Genomic DNA, 23593 nt, shown 5'->3' with positions numbered 1-23593 from the left:
CACCAAATACCACTTTGGTCCAGGAACAGGGCAAATCCCTAAAAATGTTCCTTTACTGTACTATAAAAGTGTATTAAACTGCTATAGCAAAGATGGTCCAGTGCCCTTCTGCATGCCCATACAGGACAAACGTGTGCTCTGCATTTCCTAGACACTCCCACAGCCGAGGTGGAGGCAGATGAAGTTTGCATTCAGAGTGTGAATGAGCTCTGATGTGAATTCAGAGCTCTTCTCGGTGGTTCCAGCTACAAGGACACGACGCAAGGGCAGAAACTGATGCACAGGAAGTTCCAGCTGAACATGAGGAAGAACTTCTTCACTGTGCAGTGACCACGCACTGGAACAGGCTGCCCAGAGAGGTTGTGGAGCCTCCCTCACTGGAGCTATTCAAGAAGTGCCTGGACTCAATCCTGTGCCATGCGCTCCAGGACGGCCCTGCTTGAGCAGGGAGTTTGGACCAGATGCTCCCCCGTGGTCCCTTCCAGCCTGACGCATCCCGTGACTCTGTGTTTTCAGCCTCCCCGATCCGAGCACTGGCGCAGCACAGCGCACAGCACGGCCGGCGCTCCCTCCCTCCTGCCCGGCCGAGCACTGCGCCGCTCCAGCTCCCGCAGCGAGCGGGACGCTCTCCGCCCGCCTCCGCCCGGGATGCTCAGCGCGGAGCCCTGCCGAGGGCTGCCAAACACGGGCTGGGCGGCGGCGCCCGCAGCCATCGCCGCCGGTGCCGCGGCGTTTTCCTTTAGGAAAATCCCTTTCCCCCGCCGTCAGGACAAGGCGGAGGCGCTCCGGAGGCCGGGGTGGCGGTGCCGTCCCCTCCCCGCGCCCGCCGCCGCCGCCATGGCAACCGCCCGTCGCCGCGCGCGCGCACCCCCTTCCCCGCCCGCCCCCCCGCGCCTGCCCCCCCCCCCCCCCCCCCGGCCCCGGTCTGACGGAGCCGCAGCGCTGCGCCCCCTCCCCGCGCCGCTCCCGCCCGCGGACACGCACCCCCGGCTCTCCCAGGTAACGGCAGGGCCCGGGAACGGGGCAGCCCCTCACGGCGCTGCTGCCCGCGCCGGGCGGCGGCTCCGACCCCGCCACGCTGAGAGAGGCGGCGGGGATGGGGGGGCGACCAGAGGTAGAGGCTGGAGGAGGGCGGGGGCGCCCCCCCTCCGCTCCCGCAGAGCGTGCCGGGAAGTGTAGTCCGCGCCCCCCCGTCTGGCGCTGGGGGCTGCCGGGAGAGGCGGCGGGAGGGAACTACAGCCCCCAGCGCTCTCGGCGGAGGGGGAGAGATGGGTGCTGCGGAGGGGACCCCTGTGGGGACGGGAGGCTCACTCTGAACGAGGACACCGAGGCGGCTCTTCCCGCCCGAACAGCGAGGGAGAGAAGCCCCTGTGCCGCTGCCGGGGCGGGAGGGGCTGGAGGGAGGGGCGGTGCGGCAGGGCCGGCTATGGGGGTGGGCGCAGGGGCGGTGCGGCGGCAGGGGGAGGCGCGGGGCAGGGGAGTGAATGGGGGGTGGGTGGGGGAGAAATACGGGTGAGTGTTTGCTGCGGTGGGGGGAGGATGGGCTGGGGGGGGGGCTCTGGATGCCAAGGGGGAGAGAAAGAATGCAAGGAAAGGGGCACGTGGGAACATAGGTGGATGGATGGAAGGGGAGAGATGTGCTGGAGGAGGAGTGGTGGAGCAGATGGACGGGGAGGGCTGAGCAGAAGGCAGAGCAGACCGGAGGCTGGGAATGGGTATGAAGGAGGCAATGGTCAGAGGGAGCCCTGGAAAGTTTCCTCAACCAGTTTGCATTTCTAGTTTCCAGTTTTACTTCTCCTACCACGCTTAGGCTCTGTTGAGCTTGTTGCACTAGGTGGTCTAGACACAGTGTTACTTTTTAAAAATTATTTTGCTACATTTCTATTTTTTCCCCCGAAACTTCTGTCATGATGTCAGTATTGGCATTTGTCCCTTTTCTCTCTCCATTTCCTCTGCTAACAGTTCTAGTGTTATTCTTTATCTTGCATTCTCCCAACAGCCGTGAGGGGGAATAAAATTACAGTTTCTCTACATATCATACTTAAAATACAGATGTTTATGATTGGTATATAAGGGGGTGTCATTTTTTCATTCCTGAAAATCTGTATCTTAAAAGCATCAGTGCATTAGTACTCCCTTGTATATGACTACTGAATGTCTATTCCTACTACAGTTTCACATTTTACAGAGATGGGTTTCTTTCCAGTGGATGCTTGGTTTTTATTGCAGCTGCAGATTGTTGAGCGGTTTCTTTATTCTTCCTTTTCCCCCCACCCCTGTGTTGGCTATATCCTAGCAAGGCTTTGGCTTCTTGCAGCTCCTGGTACTTGCCAGACTGCAGAAGTGAACATTGCAGCTGCAGCATGCTTCCAGGGTGCTTGGCTCTTGCAGATTTTGGGTTTTGAGCAGGTAATGGGGAGAAATGGATCCTGCCCTGACCTAATCCAAATCAAAAGACAAGAAAGTAAATGGAATACAAGAAAACAATAATAGGCTTTTATCTGGTTTTCTGTGTAATTAATTAAAAAAAAAAAAAAGCTGATTCTTTTGGGGATGAGCTGAGAAATCTGAAGACTTGATGTCTGTAGCACTATCAGCAATGTGCATATAAATGTGTATTTAAAAACGTATATACTATTCTACTTAAATATTACATATTCTTAGTCCTAAAGAGCCAATTCTTTGAAATTCAGAGTGGGGTTTGAAAGGTGGAAAAGTATTCAGCCCAGGCTTCTGACCTTATGGGTCAGGGTTATAAACACATGTGAGTGTATTAAACCTGCAATTATTCATGGAAAGCTTATCTGGGTTGCAGACTGGCTGAGCTGGGGATGTCGCAGGAGCAGCACTGAGTCTTTGTGGAGCTGACTGTGGTCTGGTGGGGCTCATGAGCTGCAGCGCGGGGGGAACATGGGTGTGCTGTATCCAGGGTGCAGGAGCAGTTTCCCTGCCTTTCTTGGCACAGAGCCCAACCTCTGAAACATGCTGAACCCAGGCTGGCTCTGCACAGAGCCATCTTGGGAGTCTTTGGTGGCATGTTTGCTCTACCAGAAGTGCTTACACACGTGATATGCAGAGAAGCAAGTGGCTCCGCAAAGGACCAGAGGGATTATTGACTTGGGCTGGGTTCCACTTTGTGGAGCTCCAGACAGACCTTCCAGAATCCTTCAAGTACTTGGGTCCTGCATCCTGTCAGAGGAAGGGTTGACCGATCCACCTCGGGCTGGTCCCACCTGAACACGGGCTTAGGTTTGATTTGATACTAATGCCAGAAGCCCTGGAGGCTGTCCTGGAGAGGAGAGAGATGTGTGGAGCCAGCCTGGGTCCAGCAGGGCTAAGATGGAACAGAAGCTTGCAAGCGTGTGTGTATGGAGTTACACTCCCCAGAGTGCCCCACAGCATTTTTTTAGCTCTTTTCGTTACCCAGCCTTGCTGATGAACACCTCATTACCCCAAACAATGGTGATGTGACCATATGGATGTGTCTGAAGCTGGTGTATGAGGTGCCTGGAGAAGGATACGATTTTAGGAATAGCACAGCTGTCTCTGATTCTCCTTTCTACTTCTTCAGAAAACTGTACTTCAAAGGCTCTGCAAATGGCCATTTCATTCTCCAGGATACTTTCTGTTTGGTTCACCAAACTAATGAAATCTCTAATTTAAATCTCTAAATTAATCTTTAATTAAAACACTGACCACCTATTTAGTGTTTTCTTATGTGTTTACTTTTAACTTGTGATGAATATCTTTAATTCATTTGAAGATTTTTTTTTCACTTGCATTCAAATAACTCTCTGTTTCAAGTTAAGTCTCAGAAGAATGCACACAAAAATAGTTTGAGGCCTGCATGCATGCTTCTTCTCCTTCCCACTTCCATACACATTTCCCCATTAACTCCATGTCTGCTATTGCAACACAGAGTTTCAGTGCAAAGAGGCCAGAAACCAGTTAGCAGAAAGTAGTTGACTGAATTGAGAGATCCCTTGGTGCTGGGTTTCCTGGACCATGGTATGTGTGTGTATGTTTTATCTGGCATGTCTGCTGCTTTGAAGAGTGACATTACCTGCTGCAACCTCAGCGCTGCTGCTGCCATTGTAGCCAGTCTTGTCACTGCTAATGGACACAGCAAAAGGAAAAAACAGCACTGGCATAGCACATTTCTCATCTTTGATTCTTTTACATGTACTTTAAAATCAAATCTGCTGGAACTGAGCCATGTCCTTACTTATAGGTATGTTCTTAGCAGGAGTTGTGATCCTGTGAGGTCACGATCACTGGTTTCCACACCAGTCCATGGGACCACAGCTGCATGTTTAAACAAAGCCGTGTTAACAGGGAAAGATGGATTTGGCTATGGAACTTGGCAAGCCTTTTGTTTGTTTGTATTTTATCTGACAATGATCAGTTAAAATGTTGTTTTTGTCATGCAAACGTAATGCCTGATAACTGTCTGCAGCATCAGCAATTGCTTCTGAACAGGGACAGTTAATTATTAGAAATAAAGATCAGTTGTTCTGCACCTAACAACAAAAGACATAATCTTTATAATAAAGCATGAAAGACTTATTTAATTTATTTTAATTATTGCATTTTTTAGTAACTTATTCTTAAAAATCAAAATGCATCAAGCACATGAAAAAAATACAGTCTGTATTTCAGTCAGAAATAGACTTCTGTAGGGTTCTGGTAGGAATCACATGTCATGCAGGGAAAAACACTTTTTTGTTCCTCTGACAATGTTCCAGTTAGTGTTGCTGTTTATGCTTTTTCAGATAAAGCATTGTCATATTGTTACATGTCTCTATTTTAGCAACTTTTAAATTTGAAGAGAAGGCTGCAAATCAGATCATTGTACTATTTAAGTGAAGACATAATTGAGGCAGAAAGAGCTGTTTGAAACTGGTCAAAGCTGGCTTACAAAACCAATATGGCCTTAGCCTGAGAAGGGCAGGTTTCAATTAACTGTAACGAAAAGCTTCCAAGCAGTAAGAGGAATCAGAGGAAAGAACAACTTCAGTTTATTCCTTAGACTCTGACAATGGAAATGGGTGCACATGAAAAGTGGATAAATCCAAAAATCAAAACCTCTTAACACTGGAATTCTCTTCCTTGCTTTGCTCTGTGTGGCTATTGACCTGTTCTGGGATTGTGCCGTGGCAGAGAGTCATCCTGACTCTACAGTCATACCTCAGTCATATGCACTGAATTCAGGAGATGGTGCCTAACAGTGTGACTCTCTGTCTTGTGACATTTCTTGTAACTCTTACATTGCATTTCGGGATGCCCGGCATCATGCATGGCTGATTTACAGAAAATGAGAAACATCAGCGAATGTCCAGGCCTTTCCAGATGTTCAGTTGTCCAGTCAGCAGTACTGCAGGGCTGCTATGATGTGAGAGCATATGTCCAGCAATCTCAGGGAGTTGTGGAATGTTTTTGTTTTGCCTGGGTAAAATTTTGGTCAGAGAAAGACAAATGTCCCAAAGAATCCAGATATGCTATAGCCCTCTCAGTGAGGAATTAACGGCTGATTTAGCTGATAAAGTCTGATTAGTAGGTATTAAATAAGGCTTGATGTGACTATTGAAACAATAATAAAGCAAAAGTGTGTAACAGCTCATTTAATAAGAGTCATCCATCCTGTGCAAGAGCCAAGGACTTGTGGAGAAAATGGGATGCAGTTGTGTCACTGTGTCAAAATACATGCATAAAAGAGACATGTAAAGATAGCAGGTGCCTTCTATTTTGGCACTTGCAGAGTGAATGTTCAGGATCAAGCAAGAGGAAAAGCTCTGCTGCAGAGCCCCTCTTAGGGGAGGGCATTTGCTGCCTCTGGTAAGACTCTGCTGAGATAATGCTGAGAGAGATGGGTTGAAGGGGGTCAGTCCTGTATCCACTCCCACTGGTGTGGCACACAAGTTGGGAATAGTGTGCTAAGCAAGCTGTCCCCCTTTGCCTGTCATTCACACAGTCACTGTATCTGCCCATGGATATATTTTGTGTATATAATACTTTAATGTTAAAGTAGAGACTGTCTTTTGGATCTTGCTCAATTGTGTGTTGCTTTAGGTCTGGGAGAAAACTTCTTTTCCGACCCCAGATAGGGATCAGCTCAGCTTATGCTCCAAAGAATAGAGATTAATATCCCCTGTGACCTTTCCGCGTGGCTGCTGCAGGGCTTTTAACGAGTGGGCTTAAGACCCCATGTGTGGCAGCTATGCTGACATGAATGTCTGTAATGTCTCTTCTTGTCAATGATCCATGAACTAAGGAAATCTCCAAGGATATCTTGATGTGCAGTGGAGCTGTTACGGTCTAGTGCAGGAGAGAACCACACAATGATAGAATGAAAAGCTGGTGTCACAAGTAATGTGTAAGTTGTTCTAAATGTACTTGACAAGAGTTGTCCCTGGCTGTATATTTACTTAAAAGATGTGGTTGTGATATGGTAGGAAAATTAAATATCTAAACAAAGCCCCAAGTAAAAAACAACAAAACACTCTATTTATATTTTGTGGTTCCTTGGACGTTTCTGATTTTGTATGAACTCTATAATACAATGTAGAACAGATAATGAAGAGTAAGTACATAACACAAAAAACCCCTCACCTAGTTCTAGTTAATTCTGCATCCCTCCCCCATCTCTGACACTGAAGAGTGTGATGTCCAGAAAACAACACAGGAAGTAGTTCCTTCCTAAAAAATAATTTTTCCTTGATTTTGCACTTATTTGTTTTGATTTGCTTTGGTTATTCTGAAGTAACATTGCCATCACTAGTGTGCATACGAGGCTTGTAGTTTGTTTAAACCATTTTTAGCATTAGTTTTAAATAGCAGTAGAATCTCAGAGAACTGCCTGGGATTCCATGAAAGAACTGATTTAGGACTGAGGCCAACAGCTGTTGTTTCAAATATGGCTCAGGTAAATGGGTGATGTTATATACACCTTTTCAAGCTATATGACCTGCTTGGGTGTCTAGGGTAGGTGATAAGTGCCTGAGTCCAGGAGAAAGATCCAGGGGCTTTTGTCAGCTTAGCTCTGGAGGCAGTCACCGCTCAGTAGGTACATAGGTGTACATCTACCAGCCTCCCTCCGTGCTCCAAGTTTCAGTGCCTGTCAATGTTTTATAAGCTCTCCAGTGTGACACACCAGGCCTCAAGCTCATGCTTAAGCTTTGGCATCACCAGCATGAGGCTAGAAGCCCCCAAACTATTGGTGGCTGGAGGAAATGGGAGAGTCTTGTTTGCTTTGCTCCTGCAATTTTAAAACCATGTAAATTTTTCTGCATCCTGCTTCTCAGCTTCCTTGTCTAACCACTGTCCTGAAGTGGGCACATGTTTGCATGGCTCCTATGGCTTGCCTGCTGCCTGTCGATCGACCCAGCTTCCATCACAGACAGAGATAAGCTCCTGTCTCCTCTGGTGAGCAGGGGACTTTTCTGGAATTAAGGGGAGTTGGATGTATCAGCCCTCTTAAGGCAAAAGGCAGTTAAAATATGCCCGGAGGGTGGGAACTAGCTGTAATAAAGAGGCAGGAGAGGTTGTAAAGCAAGTATGTGTTCTGTTTAATGGATTTCTAGGAACTGAATTCAGCAGTTCCTTAGAAATGTTTCATTTGCTCTCTCTGTTTCACTACGTATGGGGCAAACCTCCAGAGATTTGAGGAATGTTTTCCTTAATGGCGACAGGCTGGTTGTGAAGCAGATCCTAACCTGGATGTGTTTGAAGACAGGTCAATGGATTCTGCCCCAGATGGTGTTCTGTTCATTTATAAGTTGACTCATGAGATCTGAATGGGTTATAACCTATCTTCAGTTCCTATCATTTTATCCATTTCCAGTGCAGTGTGACATCACTTTTTTTCCCTATTAGTTATGATCTTCTGTATTTAAAAATTAAATGGTCATAGTTGCTGCTGATCTAGATCTCAGTAATGATGTATCCTGCCTATGTCCGGAAACAAAATTAGGGTTGGTGGCCTTTCCACCTTAGATTTTCTCCTGCCCAGTAGATTACAACAGCCAGTGGGAATGATGTGCAAGCTGAAATGTGCAGCACAGCATGAGGACAAGTAAAGCCCCAGTATGTCCTGCTGTGCTTGGTGGAGTGTCATCTGTGGGGTGGCAGCATGTGCTTGCCATCAAAGTCTTCGGCCACATGCAAGTTGTGTGACCTGTGGGTTTAAGTGAGGGTGGCAGGTTTCCATGGCTTTGTTCTAGGGAGCAGGTGTGACAAGGTGGTGGAGCAGACCTGGTGTGCAGCTGCAGGCAGCAGTTAGGACCATCAGTTTGGCACCTTTGGGAGGTGGAGCGTCTGTTTGCCCAGGGCAGAATGAATGTCATGTGGATATCTGTTTAAATTGTCAGGGGTTTGAATTTTGCTAAGCACAAGGGAATACAAAGGTGTAAGACATGTCCTCCTTAATGCCATCTTGCTCTTGTCTTGTCTGTTTATAAAACCTGCTAGCATTGTTATAACCCACTAGGACATAAAATGTTGTTTCTCCCTGTTCTGGCTTCTGTCTGCTACCACCTGTTCCTTCTGTGTGCACCCCTGTACCACGGGCTGTTTTCAGCTGTGCAGCCTGATCTGTGTTTGTATCCCTCCTTCCCAGTTTCTTCTCCACCTCCTTGGTCTTGCCAAACCCTTGATGCAGCTAGTGGACCACCCTCCAGAGGTGACCTCCTCCCTCTTGGTCAGTGCAACTCTGCATTGCACAGCTATGAATTGCAATTTTTTATTTTTCATTTCCAGAAGTTTGTATCTGGGTGAATGTCAGGGACCCCATGCACACTGAGTCAGAGAACAAGGGAAAGGAACTGATGCTCTTTTTGTGTGGTGAGGACCTAAACTTTGGGTCACACGAGATTTAGATAAAAGGGCAAGCACTGCTTCAGTCTTGAACCTTAAATACAAACCTAGATGTACAACACAGCTTAAGTCTTTCTTGAATGGTTACTGGGAAAAGCTGGGCTATGGGTTTGCCTTAAAGTCATGCTGCAATTGGAGGACTAGGGGAAGGTTATACTTTGAGAATCACTGTTCTTAGGAATGTTAAATTTGGACTGCTAACTCTGCCATAAATCCCAAAGTGACATGTTAAATTTAATGAAAAAATTCAAGTCAGCATGTGGATGTTGGAGTACTTTGAAAGAATATTTAAACAGAATGAGGCTCTCAACTTTGTCTATAGTAAAGCAGTCATTCAACCATATCATAATCTCATTAGGGTGCGGGCTTTTGAAAGTGTGAAGTGCAGACATCCCTGATGCTGGTTGGCACATTTAGGCACGTATGTAATACAACAGTATAAAAAGCAATTTAACGCCTCGTGTGATTTGTGATTCACAGCTCATGGCTGCTAATATATTGTGGTGATCTACAAATTAAAGTTTAGTTTGTTAGGTTCAGTGTGGGCAGGGCATTTAATTTTCTTGCATTAATTTAACAGGATTGGGGCCAAAGGCAGCAAAGAAGTTCGGCTTTTTATCACTATAAAAGAGTTATGATTCATGATCTGAAACCTTAGGCTGGTAAAGAGACACTCCAGAAATAAATGATTGTAGAAGAGCAGGACTGGATGGGAACGGCATTGGAAAGACACAATTCAGCTATGAGAGAAATAACAAAACTAAAGTGTCACTCACTGAATTATTCTACAGCATGTAAAATTCATTTTTCTGGTGATTATGTTCTCTTTTAGATTTCTGAGTGAAGATGAATTTAGCAGAGATTTGTGATAATGCCAAAAAAGGAAGAGAATATGCACTCCTTGGGAATTACGACTCTTCTATGGTATATTACCAGGGTGTCATCCAGCAAATCCAGAGACATTGCCAGTCAATCAGAGATCCAGCAATTAAGGGCAAATGGCAACAGGTAGGGTGAAATAACATTGCCCATATTCTATTACTTGATGTTTGAAAACCACACTATACTTCCCAAACCTTATAAGATGTAGAGGACTTATATTTCAGTGATGTTTGCAACATTTTTTGTACAATATTTTGTTGGTATTCATGGGAAAATATTTTTTGCGTTGTGTTCAAAAGGAATTCTGTTGTTCTAAACGAATCAATTCTTTTGTTGTTTTCACTTAGGATATCTGTCTAATTCCTGGTCTGTTTGTGTTTACATACTGTCTGTGATTGCATAATTTTGAAAAAATTAAGGACTTCCTTTTCCTCTTGTATCTTTTGGTCATCTAATGTCCAGTAAGGTAAAATGTGAGTGAGTGGGTTAGCATCTCTAGAATGGTTGTCTGAGTAGCAGCTAACTGTATGACTATAGTGTACAAATTTGGATCAGGTTTCTCAAACTGCAAGTCTTACTCTTAGCCCGAGTCTTGCACACATCCATCTCCCTGCTAAACAGGGTTCTGTTGAAGCCGTGGAAGTAATCTGCTGGTGAAATGTAAGAACCCCCAAGGACACCTATTTATTACTTTCAGTATTTAAGTCTTCCTTACATTTTTTGGTGCCATTTTTCGTGGTACAAAATGTGTTCCATAAACATAAAAAAGGAGGAAAATCATATAAAGATGTTTTCTAGAATAAAGAATTCATATTGCATAAAGACTATGTTTTGAAAGAATGACATAGCCCCTATAAAAGATACAATTTTGCAGTAGGTAGCTAAAGAGATTATTTCAATAAATTTTTCTAAATATCATATGTTTAAATGATATCACTTAAAAACAGAAGCAAATTTTCCTTTTTATTGCAGCAGATGATTTGTTTATGGGTTTGTGTTTGAAACTTCTGACACTAACGTAGAGTATTTTGTGTTCTGATAAGTACAACACTGTTAACAATCACTTTGTAATAACAGTATTATTCATAGGTGTCTATCATACAATTGTAGAAGTCTGTTCATGAAGAGCTTGTTTGCAAAACATGTGTGTGTACATGCAGCAGAGATAGTACCTAGTTTTCCTGGTAATGTAGTAAGCTAGATGTTGCATAGGAGATACTCACATCCTAGTACTGGTATTCAAGCTTTTTCCCACCCCAGGACGTGCTGATACAAGGTGTTCATGCCCAGTGCATGTCCTTAGTTCCTGCCAAACTTGCAGCTGATGTGAAAGTAGAGCATGAGGCTTTCCTCATTCTGCAGCTGCATTGAACCACTGCATTGTCTTCACATCTCGTATATAGCGTTTCCTCTGATGACATTGATTCTTCCTATAAACTTTCAACAGCTCTTGTCTTGTGAAGGTCGCTCAAGTCTCATGTTATTGTGTGTTGTTTGAGCTGCTTTAGAGAAGCCTGTGCACCATGGAATGTGTGCTGCACACTGGAGACAAACCTCAAGCACAAAAGGACCATTAACACAGTTCCCAGGATTATTCCTTGGGGAAGGCAGCTGGCTCTCTAGCAGAGGATCTGAAGTTGGCACCTTCTCAGAAATTACCCCCTTTAGGCAAAAGAAGAATGGCCCCTGACCATGTCACATAAATGCTTTAGAGATCTGTCCCAAATAAGATCTGCAGCAGGTGAGGTAGCGTCTGTCATGCTGTGCGCTCATGTTAATTCTGAAACTTCCCAACACAGTAGTGGCAGATGAGATTTATCAGAATATTGCTTTGCTGTTAGTGGTGCCAGTCTTGGCTCAGAGACAAACACCAAAATGTAAGAAGTGTGACTGAATAAAATAAAATAAAATAAGGGCTTCATCCCTAGGTTGTTTGCCTCCTCATTTGTTTATGGGAACAAAATGATACAGATACAGCAAACAATGCAGCCCTGGAACTGCTAGCTTTTCCATACCAGAACCTGAATGTATTGGTGAGACCTACAGAGATAGACCAGCTTTCTTACCCACTCTTTATAAATAATTGTTGTGCTTTCTCACTCCTTGAGACAGACTAAGAGGGAGTCTGATGATGTGGATGTTAGCACTACTTTCCAGCTCCAACAGCAGCTACATCCAAACTGTCAGTCACAGTCAAGCAGCTGTCTTGACAGACAACCTGTTCTGAAAAAAATTTAACCAAGAAGCTGGATCACAAGTAACATTCATTCACAATATTAAAGTAATATCTAGATATTAATTTTAGATCTTTCCCATTAAAGAGTTATGCTATACACATTATGTAAGTTTAGCAAAATTCAGGTCAAACCCACTTGGTACCAGTAATACGCAGAAGCAAAATAGTCCCATACTAGTGTGGTTCTTGCAAGTGGCTTGAGAAGCAAAGCAACCCTTAGGTCATGGTTAACAGGGTTAATGCAGTTGATTTTTACCTGAAATTCTGTCTCCTCTAGCATATGGAACTAGCCTGTTCTTCAGGTTCTTCAGCTTCTCCATCATCTGAGGAATCTGGAGAGGATAATACCACTGGTACTTTTTGGAGGTGGAGTTTAGCAGTCACTAACACTGTGTGGGTAGAACTTTTACTCTTGAATGTCCATGTAGGTAAATGCTCAAAGGAGAAGATTGTTACTTAAACCAGTTCTTCTCTGGGATGTACTGTCTGCATACACATTCACAATCTTGAACCTTCTTAAGGATTCCTGGAATGCTGAGTGTCAGTATGAAGCATCCCCTTCCTTTCTGTATGTTTGTGTGCAGCTCACTAACAGGATGTTTGTCCTGCTGGTACTTCTGAGGCAGTGAGCACAGTTTTGTGTGTTTGTGGACATGTTCCCTTGTAAAACAAAAATGTTCATTTGAGGAACATCTCAAAGAATAGTTCCAGCTGTGGCTGTGCAGCTGACCAACTCACATCTCTTATGTCCAGCATTGTTCTTCCTGTTTGGTCTCTTCTCAACAGTGGGTGCTCCATCCTGAATAGGTACCTCATGCCTGGTGTATCTGCTTTGTTGCCTTGTGTATGACAAAGGATTTTTCCAGCAGTTTATTGAGCAATGTGGAAGCATGGGTGAACTGGAAGTAGTTGGGATTTTGGGTCAGATTCCCAAATGCTCTTGATCTACCTCTCTTTGCTTAGGTGTCATTGTTTTCAATTTTCTACAGTTTGGTCTAGACAGAATGATCTGTGCAAGTATTTCTTGGGCTGCATTTCATGTCAGACAGACAGCTTCAGCTTTGCAACTGGATATCTTGATTACAAGGATTCCTCTTGCTTGGAGCTGATGCTTAGGATGAGGAGGAATATGAACATGTTAACATCTTCTCCCCTGGGAACAACTGACTGGCTCAGTTACACTTGATGCAATACTGCTTCTGGGAATTCAAAATCAGTACTCAACAGGGAAGAGGGATTTTGTTACTAGTCTGGGACACCCTGCAGGACTTAAACAGGGCAAAAGATGCGTGCTGAGGATCCACCAAAGCAGAGACATGACAGCATAAGAATTCCTGTGACTTCATGGAAAATTCAGAGCCATTGATCATCTTTTGACTGGCTTGACTTGGGAGTATCAAGGGTGACCTACTCTTGAGACTCATCCTTGTTTTGCATCCAGGGAGTTCCCAGCTTGCTCTTGGGTGGCTGAGTGTAGCTCCATTCTTCATTCCTAGGCCTCCTGAGCTCACTTGAAAAAGGAAAAGTTACTTTATTGTGCTTTGCGGTTTGGCTGACAGGTGAGCATATTTATTCATGTAAATGCAGGCTGGGGCTGGAAAGGTTCAAAATCAGAAGCAATGCATCCTTACCAAAACTAAAAGGTAGATTTAGTCTCATGACCGCTACTGTGAACTTTACTTGTGCTGACATTCTCCCTGTTTATTCTGAGAGAGTTTCTTGGCTGTTGCAGTGTTTTTACTAGACAGCTGGCTTGTAGGAAAGAGCTGCTTCAGTGACAGTTGAGCAGCTGCAGAATGACAGCAGAGCGTGCCCCCGGGAGATAGTACTGGCTTACAGCAAGGCCAGCGGCTGTCGAGCAAAACCTGCTGCGTGTTGGAACCATGTGCTCTGCGTTGCACAAGAGCTGAGAGCACAGGGGCCTCCGCTGGAGCTCAAGCAGAAATTGAGTGATTCCCGGAGTGCTTGAAGCTGCCAGAAAGGCACCCTGACTGACTGTGGTCACTGGTGCAGGTGATTAGGTGCACTGTATTCCTGCTTAAAGAGTAAAGGGTGAATTCTTCTTTTTATTATTTCAAACACATTTCGGTCAATCTATGCTTTTGTTGCTTTTGCTTCGTGCCTGTTTCATTCACATTTAGTAGGTTACTTTGTGATTAATTAAGAAACATTCTTTGGGTAGCTCATGAATAGATGTCATTATGGGAGCTATGCCTTCACGGATCAGACAGGGTTGCAGGGCATCTGTTTTGGATATGGTTTAGGGACTTGTTATTTTCACTTTTTAAAAAATGGAGCTTGTTGAATAACTAACACTAATTGCAGGCAGTAATTTCAGGTTTGGAAAACACTTTTAGATAAACTTGATCAGTTTTTCTTCAGCATGACAGAATAAACCCTCCCCTCCCCCCCATTATTTGTATTTACGATAGTACAAATACCCACACTTATTGCCATGGGTATAGAAGTACAAGCTCTAGCATAGCAAATAAAAGCTAGTGATGGAAAAGGTACAACAGTTGCCAGATTATGAAATACAGAGGTATTCCTTGAAATGGTTTGTAACTACCACTAAGAAAGAGTGAACTCAATTCTTGTTCACTGTGTTTTATACCCATATGATAGGATGTGTTTTCTGCTTGGGTACTGGAAATTCTTGGGGTTGACATGTCAAAACAAAGCTGTGGGGCCATCCCGTGGGCTGAAAGGCATTTTATTGGGCCTTCCAACATCACCAGTGCCCACGATGCTGCTTCTGTGGAGGAGGTGATGTGGCTGGTAGGGGTGGCTGCTGTACCAGAGCCTGGCTCTGGGGACCAGGCAGCTTCACATGGTAGCTGAATCCAGCTAACATCCTGCCATGCCTAGAGAGGCCAAGCTCTTCCCTACCTTGTCTTCCTTCCATCTGTGCCAGCTTCTCCCTCCTCTGCCCCCTGTCATTTTTTTTTCCTGAGATTCATCTGGTCACAGGATGGTGTGCATGTGCAGCTTGCTAACCCAGCAGAAGTGTCCTTTATTTTCTTTTTACCCTCCTAGGCCAATTTTTTTTGCCATTTTACCAACCTGTCTTACTGTGCTGAGATGCCAGAATTGAATCCAGAAGAGCAGGGGCAGAGTGTGGCTGGGGAGAAGTAAAGGGAGTTCCTCCTGTTTGGCAGTGGTGAGCTGCTAACTTGGCCCACACTATCTCTTGAAAATGCTTAATCATAAGTAACCTAAAAAGCTTTCTTCAGGCTCTCTAAAACCTGAGCTGGAGCCTCCTGAGGATTCTGGCACATAAGGAAGGGTGTGTGTGATGGGGGCAAAGAGACTGGGTGAGTCTAAATCAGTGATTTTTCCATTTGCAGCCTTTCTAGGTTGCTTCAGAGTAGCACTGATCACTCAAAGACAAGCTCAGTCAACTCCATAACTATGGCACAGCCTTTTTGCCTCATGTCTGTGTTGTTACTCAACTGCAAGAAGGTCTATCTGCACCTATTTCATCTGACTCGGTTTCTTTAAGGCCTCTAGGAGTTTATTCTGGTTTTCCTTTGTGGTCCACACATTGAGGATTCCTTGTTGGTTGATTTGCCAGGTATTGACTGAGGAATAGGGTGTGTATTTCAAAGTTTGATCTGCTCAGGTCTGGCGAAGAGATGGCTGGCAGATGTTAGTCTGTTTTCGTCTTCCAAAGCGTCAAATGGTCACTTTCCCTCAGTTTTCAGATACTATCCTCCTTGCTGGTCCAGTGAGGTGAATGACGGCACGCTGGCTGTCAGTGCTAGAAAGTTGTTTTCCACCAATTTCTCTGCATGTGTTAGAAGACTGATAGAAGGAATTCTGTCAGTACTCTTGGAGCAGTGGAGTAGGAAGTGGCTGTCTCTTGTGGAGTGGTGCCCTGGAGGATTTATGCTGTATCATTCCTTTGTACCTCACAGCAGCTGTTTGGCTAGATTTATTTTTGGACAGGAGGGGGATGTGTGTGAAGACAGTTTGAAGGAACCAAGTTAGTAATCAATCACATTTGTAACTCAGCTGGAAGCTCTCACACTGGGAAATGTGTCCACGGATTGTGTGATGAGAAAGCAAAGAGAGCAAAGCAGGGCAGGAATAATCCTGCCTGAGCTGGATGTCTTGTGTCTCTGGAAAGACATAGTTACCCCATCTGGAATGAGCAAGAAGGCTGCTTTGCCCTGTGAAATGATCAAGATCTTTCTGTACTTAAGTCTCTTTTTGTACAGGTGTACATAAAGCTTCTGGTAAAGTAAATGCAGTGTTGCAAGATCTGTGCAGGGCCTTGGGGATTTACCCTTCTCTTTCCCTCTGTCCATATCAGTATCTTGCTGATGACAGTCACATATATTAATAAAATCATGGAAACTCTCAAGTTGGAAGGCACTCGTAAGGATCATTGAGTTCAAGGCCCTGCTCCTCACAGCACTATCCATTTTAATGATTTGGCCAGTTTTATAACTAGGACATCAGAGACTGTAATCAGAGATCTTCTTTGCCAGAATAGTACCAAATTACTATAGATCTGCCAACACCACCCTTACTAGTATAAGAGTATGTGTGCATACATGTCAACATGCACACATAAATCCAAGCATCAGGACATGTTATGGAAGAGTGATCCCTGCCTTAGCAATCATGTCTGGTTGGGACATTAACAAGCAGGAAAATGAACTCGACAGAGATTCAGTTGTTTATGCTGCTGTTAAAGGTCTATTATCAACCTGGTAGGTCTGGGGTTTGTGAATAGAAAGGCCTGGGAGTCCCTGCCTTTGAGGATAGCATGTGTTCTTGAGGTACTTTCTATGTTTGTTTGGTTCTTTTAAAAGTTTGAATTGTAACAATTTTTAAATAACATATGTATTTCTCAAGGTCCGACAAGAATTAGTTGAAGAATATGAACAAGTTAAGAGCATTGTCAACACTTTAGAGAGTTTTAAAATGGACAGACCTCCAGATATCTCTGTATCCTGTCAAGATGAGCCTTTTAGAGATCCAGCTGTTTGGCCTCCTCCTGTTCCAGCTGAACACAGGTAATGAGAGGCTCAAGCAGAGTGGGTGGAATAACGTTGGGTCACCATAATTTTATATTTGTTTTTGAATGCTATTGTAACATGAAAATCACATTTAATTTACACATTTACTACGTTTAATTTAGTCACTTGTAATAGAGAGTAAATCTAATTCATTGGGGAAAAAGTATTTAAACTACAGTCAGATTTATTGCTGACATTCTAAAGAGAGTCACTCCTTTATTCTGGTAGGAGTAACTAAGTGCCTGGAACTAGAGTCTGCTGCACAGGTAAGTGAGCTTTTGGTGACAGCTGATGTTCTCATGTGCAAGGTGAAAACTTTTCCATTTCAGTTTATTTAAATAAAATAATTAATTGATGACTGAGGAGTCTGGAAGGAGCTAGAACTGAAGGATCTTGAAGGACAGGGTGGTTAGGAATCACTCCCTAGCTACAGACAATTCAACCTATGTTTAATCCATTGGTTAGTTTAATTGCTGAACATGTTCTGTTATACATGGCATATCTCTTCTGTAACCATATTTAAGGTAACTTCAGTTAGCTAATAGATTTCTTAAAATAGATGCTTGTGCATTTTCTGAAATCCCTATTTTCAACCTAACAGAACTTGTTGGAAAAAGATGCAGTTTACAGACAAGAATAACATTTATCATGCCAACATTTTTCTAACATAAGAGCACACAATTTTAATGTGTGTATACTCACATAAGCGAAGGAGCAAAGTAAAATGAGAGATCTTGGTTAATGGAAAGAAATGCCAAGTTTATTTACAATTTCCTGTGTTTTATGATTATCAAAAAGATCTTTGCTTTTCAAAAAAACAAACCCTAAGAATGTAAGTGTAAAATAATATTAATGCTGATTACTTTTGTGAGTGGTAGAAATAACTCAGATTTTCTATGGTAATGTTATGTAAAGTTCAGGATGTACTTATTTTTGTATTTTTCTTAGTGGTAGTTCATCTCCTTCTTTTAAGCTGAAATTTAAATCTTGTGCAAATAAGTAAGGAAACTTAGCCACTGTTCTATGCTGTTAAGTTTGAAGAAAATGCATGAAAAGCAAAATGTTGCTGTTGTATCCAGCAGTGTGTTTAAGAATATACGCTTTTTAAGCCATATTCCAGGAAAATGTTTTTGGAGTTAAAAAATTCTGAGTTACTCAAAACAAGAATCAGTACAAGATTTAAGAGTGGACACTTATTAAATCTGGGTGACATTCCTGGCCGTTTATTTTAGTTCTGTATTTCAAATTCAACCCCTAGAGAAAAATGACAATGACACCCTGTCTTAAAACCAAATTCTTTCTCCTCATTCTACTGCTGAGTACTCTTTGACATTGTGGGTGATGTACACAAATATAGGTGGTTGCAGTTCAGCTCTGTTCCCTTTTGCTTTCAAGGCAATTTTTATGTTTTGACATTTTCACACAGGGGAATGAAGTCAGAGGTAGGCGGATTGTTTAAAATCCTCCCTCTTCTGTTTTGGGGCCTGTCAAAGCTTTTAGCCACCTTTTTTTTTTATTTTTTTATTTCTCCATTTTTAAAATTTTTATTTTACCATGAATGTCATCTGTTTGTGTGGAATTTGTGCATGTGAATGTAGCCTAATATAATCTCCTAGTTTGGAGTCACAAGAAACTTCAGTTTGAAGACTTTTACTAAATTGTTTCCTCTTTTGTTACATGGGTGTTGGTTTGTTGTAAGATTGGTTAGGAGTACTGATCTGATAATGTTAATTTTTTTCTTTTGTGCTTTTTCTTCTTACTTTGGGTGTCAGACAGAACCAGAAACATGGTGTTGGATTTGCAGATATAGGGAAATAAGTCTTAGGGTCTTGGCAGCTTTAGTAATAATATACTGAGGCAATTACTGAAATATTAGAATCCTTCCTTCTCAATGTTACTCTTTTTTCACTGTTTCTAGCATGTTTTTGTTGTGGTTGCTTGTTTTTAGGGCTCCACCTCAGATAAAACGTCCCGGCCGAGATGGAAAATCCCTGAAGAAAGACTCCCCAGGACTGCAGCCCCGTGGACCCGCGGGCAGAGCACACGTGGTGTCCAAGGGGGAGAAGCCTTCAGGCAGCCGCGAAAGGGAATCCAGAGCTAGAGGAAGAGATGACAAGGTAAGAAGTGGGAAAGGACTTGGCAGGGAGGTGTTGTGATGCAGCAGGTGGCAAAGGGAAGCACTCTTAGTCATTTAATACAGATGATAAAAAGTCACAATAATCCCATGCAGGAAAATTTAGTGCTTTTTTTTCCCCCCATGATTAAAGCATGTATTGTGGTGATATTAATTAATAATTACACCAAGCTAAGAAAAGTTCTGTTTGCTCTGTCTTGGTGGGAGATTTTTTGAGGGAGGGAAGCATGGTGTCCTCCTGTTGCTGAGCACTTCTTACTCTTTGAGTGAAGACCATGGGCTTGACTCTTGTCTCTAATTGTCATTCAGGCAGAAAGTCCCTTCTTATTTTCCTCCATGTTTGGTGGGTTTTTTTCTTTAGAGGAATCCAATTCAGGTCTTTTGTAAAGCTATTAATGTAAAAAGTGCAAAAGTGAGACCAGTGCCCTTCTCTAGACTTTAAGCATTATGAATGAAGTTCCACAGTACCACTGCCTCTGCCATACCATAGTATAATTTAGGCATGGCTGGGAGACCAGAACACTTCTGTAAATGCATTGATGCTAAGTAAATCTGTGCCAAATTATTTGAAGTTATATATTTGGAAATAATATGAGGGAGATGTATTAAAAGCAAACTCTTAGCAACTCCCATTTTCTTTGGTTTATGAAAAGGGTTTTGTATTTATTATAGTGTTTAGAAAGAAGCTTCTTGGAACTGTTTTGTTTTAAAACTAAAAGCAATGAATTAAGTTAGTCTAAGTTGGAGATACTTTTTTCTGAAGATCCATGAAAAAGAAGCAGTGCTGAAGTGAAAGCAAAGGAGAAACAGTGATTCACTATAAAGTGGTGATGTCAAAGACAGGACTGTTTTGTGGCTGGAAAAAATGTCAGTGTGCAAATCGCTGTTTCTGAGACACTTGTGTTTTTAAATTTAACTGTGGAGTTAGTGCCAGGAACCCAAGGGCTGTGGTATTAGTTATACAAGTTGAGACTGTACTGAAGTGGCATTATTTTCCTGACAGACAAAGGTAAAAGACACACCTTCCTATGGGGGCAGACAGTACTGTACAGATCTTGATAGATGAACGAGAAAATATTTAGGCCAGTTTCCTTCCAAATAGATTTGGAAGGTTAGTCCCTTCGTGGCCTTTCTATTACCATTCTTGATAGCTTAGGAATAACTCAAAGATACACTTTTTCCATCACAAATTGTTTTCTGATACACAGGAAAACTATTAAGTAATCCCAGCCCTTATTACCGTCAGAAGGTAGAGCCAGGCACATTTTCAGCACTGCCACTGAGTGACTGTACAGATCAAGCATTTTAGAAATCTCTCTACCCTGGATCAGTAAGATTTAAAATAACAAGTGTGCATTCTGCTAGCTATAAAAATCTCGTGGAGATCTGTGAAATTATTTAAAGTTTTGCCAGCTATATGGGGAATTGGAGTCATGGTGTGTGACAGGTTCACCAGATGTGCTTGTGTAAGGCAGCCTTCAAAGTCTTAGCTCTAATGAGGGTGAACTCTGCTCTCTGAGCTTTCCGGTGATGAGCATTATAGGGCTTTACTATAAGGAGCCTACAACAACATGACTTGTATAATACTTGTCTCTGGGAATAATGTGATTAGCAGCACTACTGCTGTGAGGTGCAGGAAAGTCATGAAGGGGTTCCATTTAATATGGTACGTTTTAAACACTGCTCTTATCTGAATAAATTGGTCACTAGGTGGCAGAAGGAAAATATGTCTGCTCCTCAAAAAATTCCAGCATATGTGCTCTTGTATTCCCCTTTGTCTAGCTACTTGGTGGTTATTCTAGCTCCTTTGTCTGGGGTATGTAACTGAAAACCACCCCAGGTTACAAATCCTCATATGCTATATAATGGTTCTTGTAAGGAATCCATGATTTGCTTTTGGTAAAAATTTTGAATGAAAGAGGGAGTAGCCAGGTGTGGGAAGTGAAAGAAGTTAATGCAACTTCCTATATTTTGCACACAGGCATGAAAACAGGTTTACTTTTCCTTTCAGTTTTATCCTTTCTTAGTTTACAAATGTTTGTTCTTCCGTTTCTGAGTTTGAGCCATCAAGCAGCTTTCCTCTGTAGCCTGGTATGTCAAATCAAAGTGATTTGGTAACTCATCATGTTCATTTAAGAACGATAGGGCAAAAATGAAGCTTCAAATTAAGTAACCAGGTATCTTTTCGCCTACTAAGTGTTTCGGCTCTGTAGTTTTTGGGTTTGGGTGCTTGGATAGGACTACTTAGAACATATAATGAACTATCCATTTCCTAAGAAGTTGACTACAGTGTAATGGGTTGCATGCTGTCCTGGCTATAATACCACAATGTAATGCATTTTTTTTAAGGTAAATACAAGTATAGTATGTATGTTTTAGAAGTGTTTTGCCTCACTTGAAATAAATATCTTCTTTCACTGTTTCTCCTCTCTGCACCATAACATCTTTTCATTCTGACAGTAGCCATCTTGGGATAAGTAATTTTAACCTGACTATGCCAATAAATTACCTTTTTTAGTGCTATATAAAATAATTTTGAACTAAACTCACTGGATGGTGTCTATCCACTAAATCCTCATGTGTCCTTTTTTTTTTCTAAAATACTGCTTTCAAGTGTTTCTTCTTTATTAGTTCCACTGGAAATTATTGGGCTTGTTCTCAGGGTACCTTCTGCTGGAGCTTCTGTTTAATAGTTCAGTTTAAAGAGGCAGCATGAATGCTACCTGTATGTCTTTGAGAAATTGCATAATACCGTATCTAAGCACTGGAACGCTTATTTAGAAGTACTCTTTAGACTATTTTAGATTGTCAGTGGATAAGGACAGTAAATATTATGAAGGATATGAAACAGCCAAAGGCTCCGCAGCCATATCAGTGAAGTGAATATTAACATCAATGAAGCTATGACTTAAAAAATTAAATTATTTTTGCATGTTTATTCTCCTGTGCATCACCAAATGTGAGATGAAGTGAGATGAGATAGTTGCATTTAGGTGAAAGCATAGACCTCCATGCATCGGGACTGGAAGGCTGCATAATCTCCATCTGAAAACACTGAAAGAACTGGTAGGTGAAATTGGTCTCCAGGGCTGGGAGCACAGATTTACAGTAAAATTTACTTGGTCTGCTGCTCTCTCATGTGAATGGTGAGTTGTGTTGACAATGCCTCTATTGAGAAGGGGAAAGGAAAAGTGATCCAGGCAACTGGAGTTGTTAATTTTGTCTGAACAGTACACTATGTTTTACAACAAATTTAGAGTGGATGAAAAGCTAAAGACTTGGAACTAACTGAAAAGAGGAATAGAATGAAATATGGTTTCTTAAGCAAAGGTGTTGCCTCTGCCAGGACTTTCTTTAGAGTTCTAGTTAATGTCTTATGGAAAGAAATTAATCTACCTGGATACCACATGGGAAGCAATTTGTTAATCTAGTGTGTGGTGTAGAGGAATTGTAAAGTGGGATTAGGCAGCAAGGGGAAAGTAAACAAGTGGTACTGAAAGGAGAAGTAGCAGTCAACTGGCAAATCATTTTTGACTCTTGTTTTATATTTAAATTAATATTTTTGTGCCAATTTAATTTGGCACAAAGAAGAGGCATGCACTAACTGAATTTGCTGATGACAGCAAGGTGGGAAGCACCATCACCAGAAAAGGCAAATGAGGCTGTTGTATGGGAAGAACTGGGTGACTCTGTGCTGGAGTAATGGAAATGGGATAATGTTCAGCGGCGCAGAGCAGCAGGCTGTGTACTTGGAGACTGTGGAAAGAATTTCTGCTAGAAGCTGGAAGCTCAGCGGTAGAGGAGAAGACAGATTTGGATGTATCAGCAGAAACTGGATCAGGTTGAACTTCCATTTGGCACATTACCTTTTCCTAGTGGTGATGGGAAGGGCTGGCTGCCGTGGTGAGGCACAGTCAGGTGCCACCTTTGGCTTTGGCAGCGAGGGGTGGAGAGTGCATGTGGCAGTTGTTATCCTGCATTTGTATGCAGTGGGAAGAACCTGCAGGAAAGCAAGGTGTCTTCAGGGTCCGGTGCTGGTCGTTACAGCCCTCAGGGTTATTCTCTGTGATTAGCTGCCTGAGGTTGCCTTTAAGGGGGCAGTATGATAATGCTGTGGGTGTGAATGTAAACAAAATCGCAGGCCCAGTTTGTTGAGGTGTTACCAGCAGAGAGAAGAGATATCTGTGCCATTATAGGAGGATCTGGTGAGAAAACAGCTGGAGTATTTTGTGTACAACCACACTCAAGAAAGATATGTTAACATTAGGAGGGAGAGAAAAAGAAGGGTTGCCAAAGTGAATGGGTAATTATGTTCAGCTTATGTTGCAAAAGGAGACTTACTTGGTTTGGTAAATGAAGGGAGAGCACAAGCATGACGTGAGTGTATCAGGGTGGTGGACACACCGAGGAGCGAACTGCTGAAACTAACACACAAACTTAGTA

At 42.8% G+C, this 23593-nt stretch overlaps 1 protein-coding gene and 1 long non-coding RNA gene across 3 annotated transcripts in view; one reads left to right on the top strand and one right to left on the bottom strand.

The window, feature by feature from the left end:
* The window catches only part of LOC125321745, a 77595-nt gene extending 76443 nt beyond the window's left edge, over positions 1-1152 (bottom strand). Inside the window, exon 1 of the long non-coding RNA XR_007201666.1 lies at positions 985-1152. This is a non-coding gene — a long non-coding RNA (uncharacterized LOC125321745). The remainder of the gene's footprint in view (positions 1-984) is intronic.
* The window catches only part of KATNAL1 (katanin catalytic subunit A1 like 1), a 39625-nt gene continuing 16946 nt past the window's right edge, over positions 915-23593 (top strand). The window contains exons 1-4 of one of the 2 annotated variants that reach the window (XM_048294999.1): positions 915-999; positions 9704-9879; positions 16853-17013; positions 18965-19133. In XM_048294999.1, the coding sequence (XP_048150956.1) occupies positions 9718-9879; positions 16853-17013; positions 18965-19133 (492 nt within the window). In that variant the 5' untranslated portion in view covers positions 915-999; positions 9704-9717. Of the gene's footprint in view, positions 1000-1314; positions 1410-9703; positions 9880-16852; positions 17014-18964; positions 19134-23593 lie in introns of those variants that run through there. The other variant, XM_048294998.1, reaches the window with a different exon arrangement.

Source organism: Corvus hawaiiensis, chromosome 2 (genome assembly GCF_020740725.1).
Source record: "Corvus hawaiiensis isolate bCorHaw1 chromosome 2, bCorHaw1.pri.cur, whole genome shotgun sequence".
In the NCBI taxonomy this organism is placed as follows: domain Eukaryota; kingdom Metazoa; phylum Chordata; class Aves; order Passeriformes; family Corvidae; genus Corvus; species Corvus hawaiiensis.
This window is presented reverse-complemented; position numbering and strand designations above follow the sequence as displayed.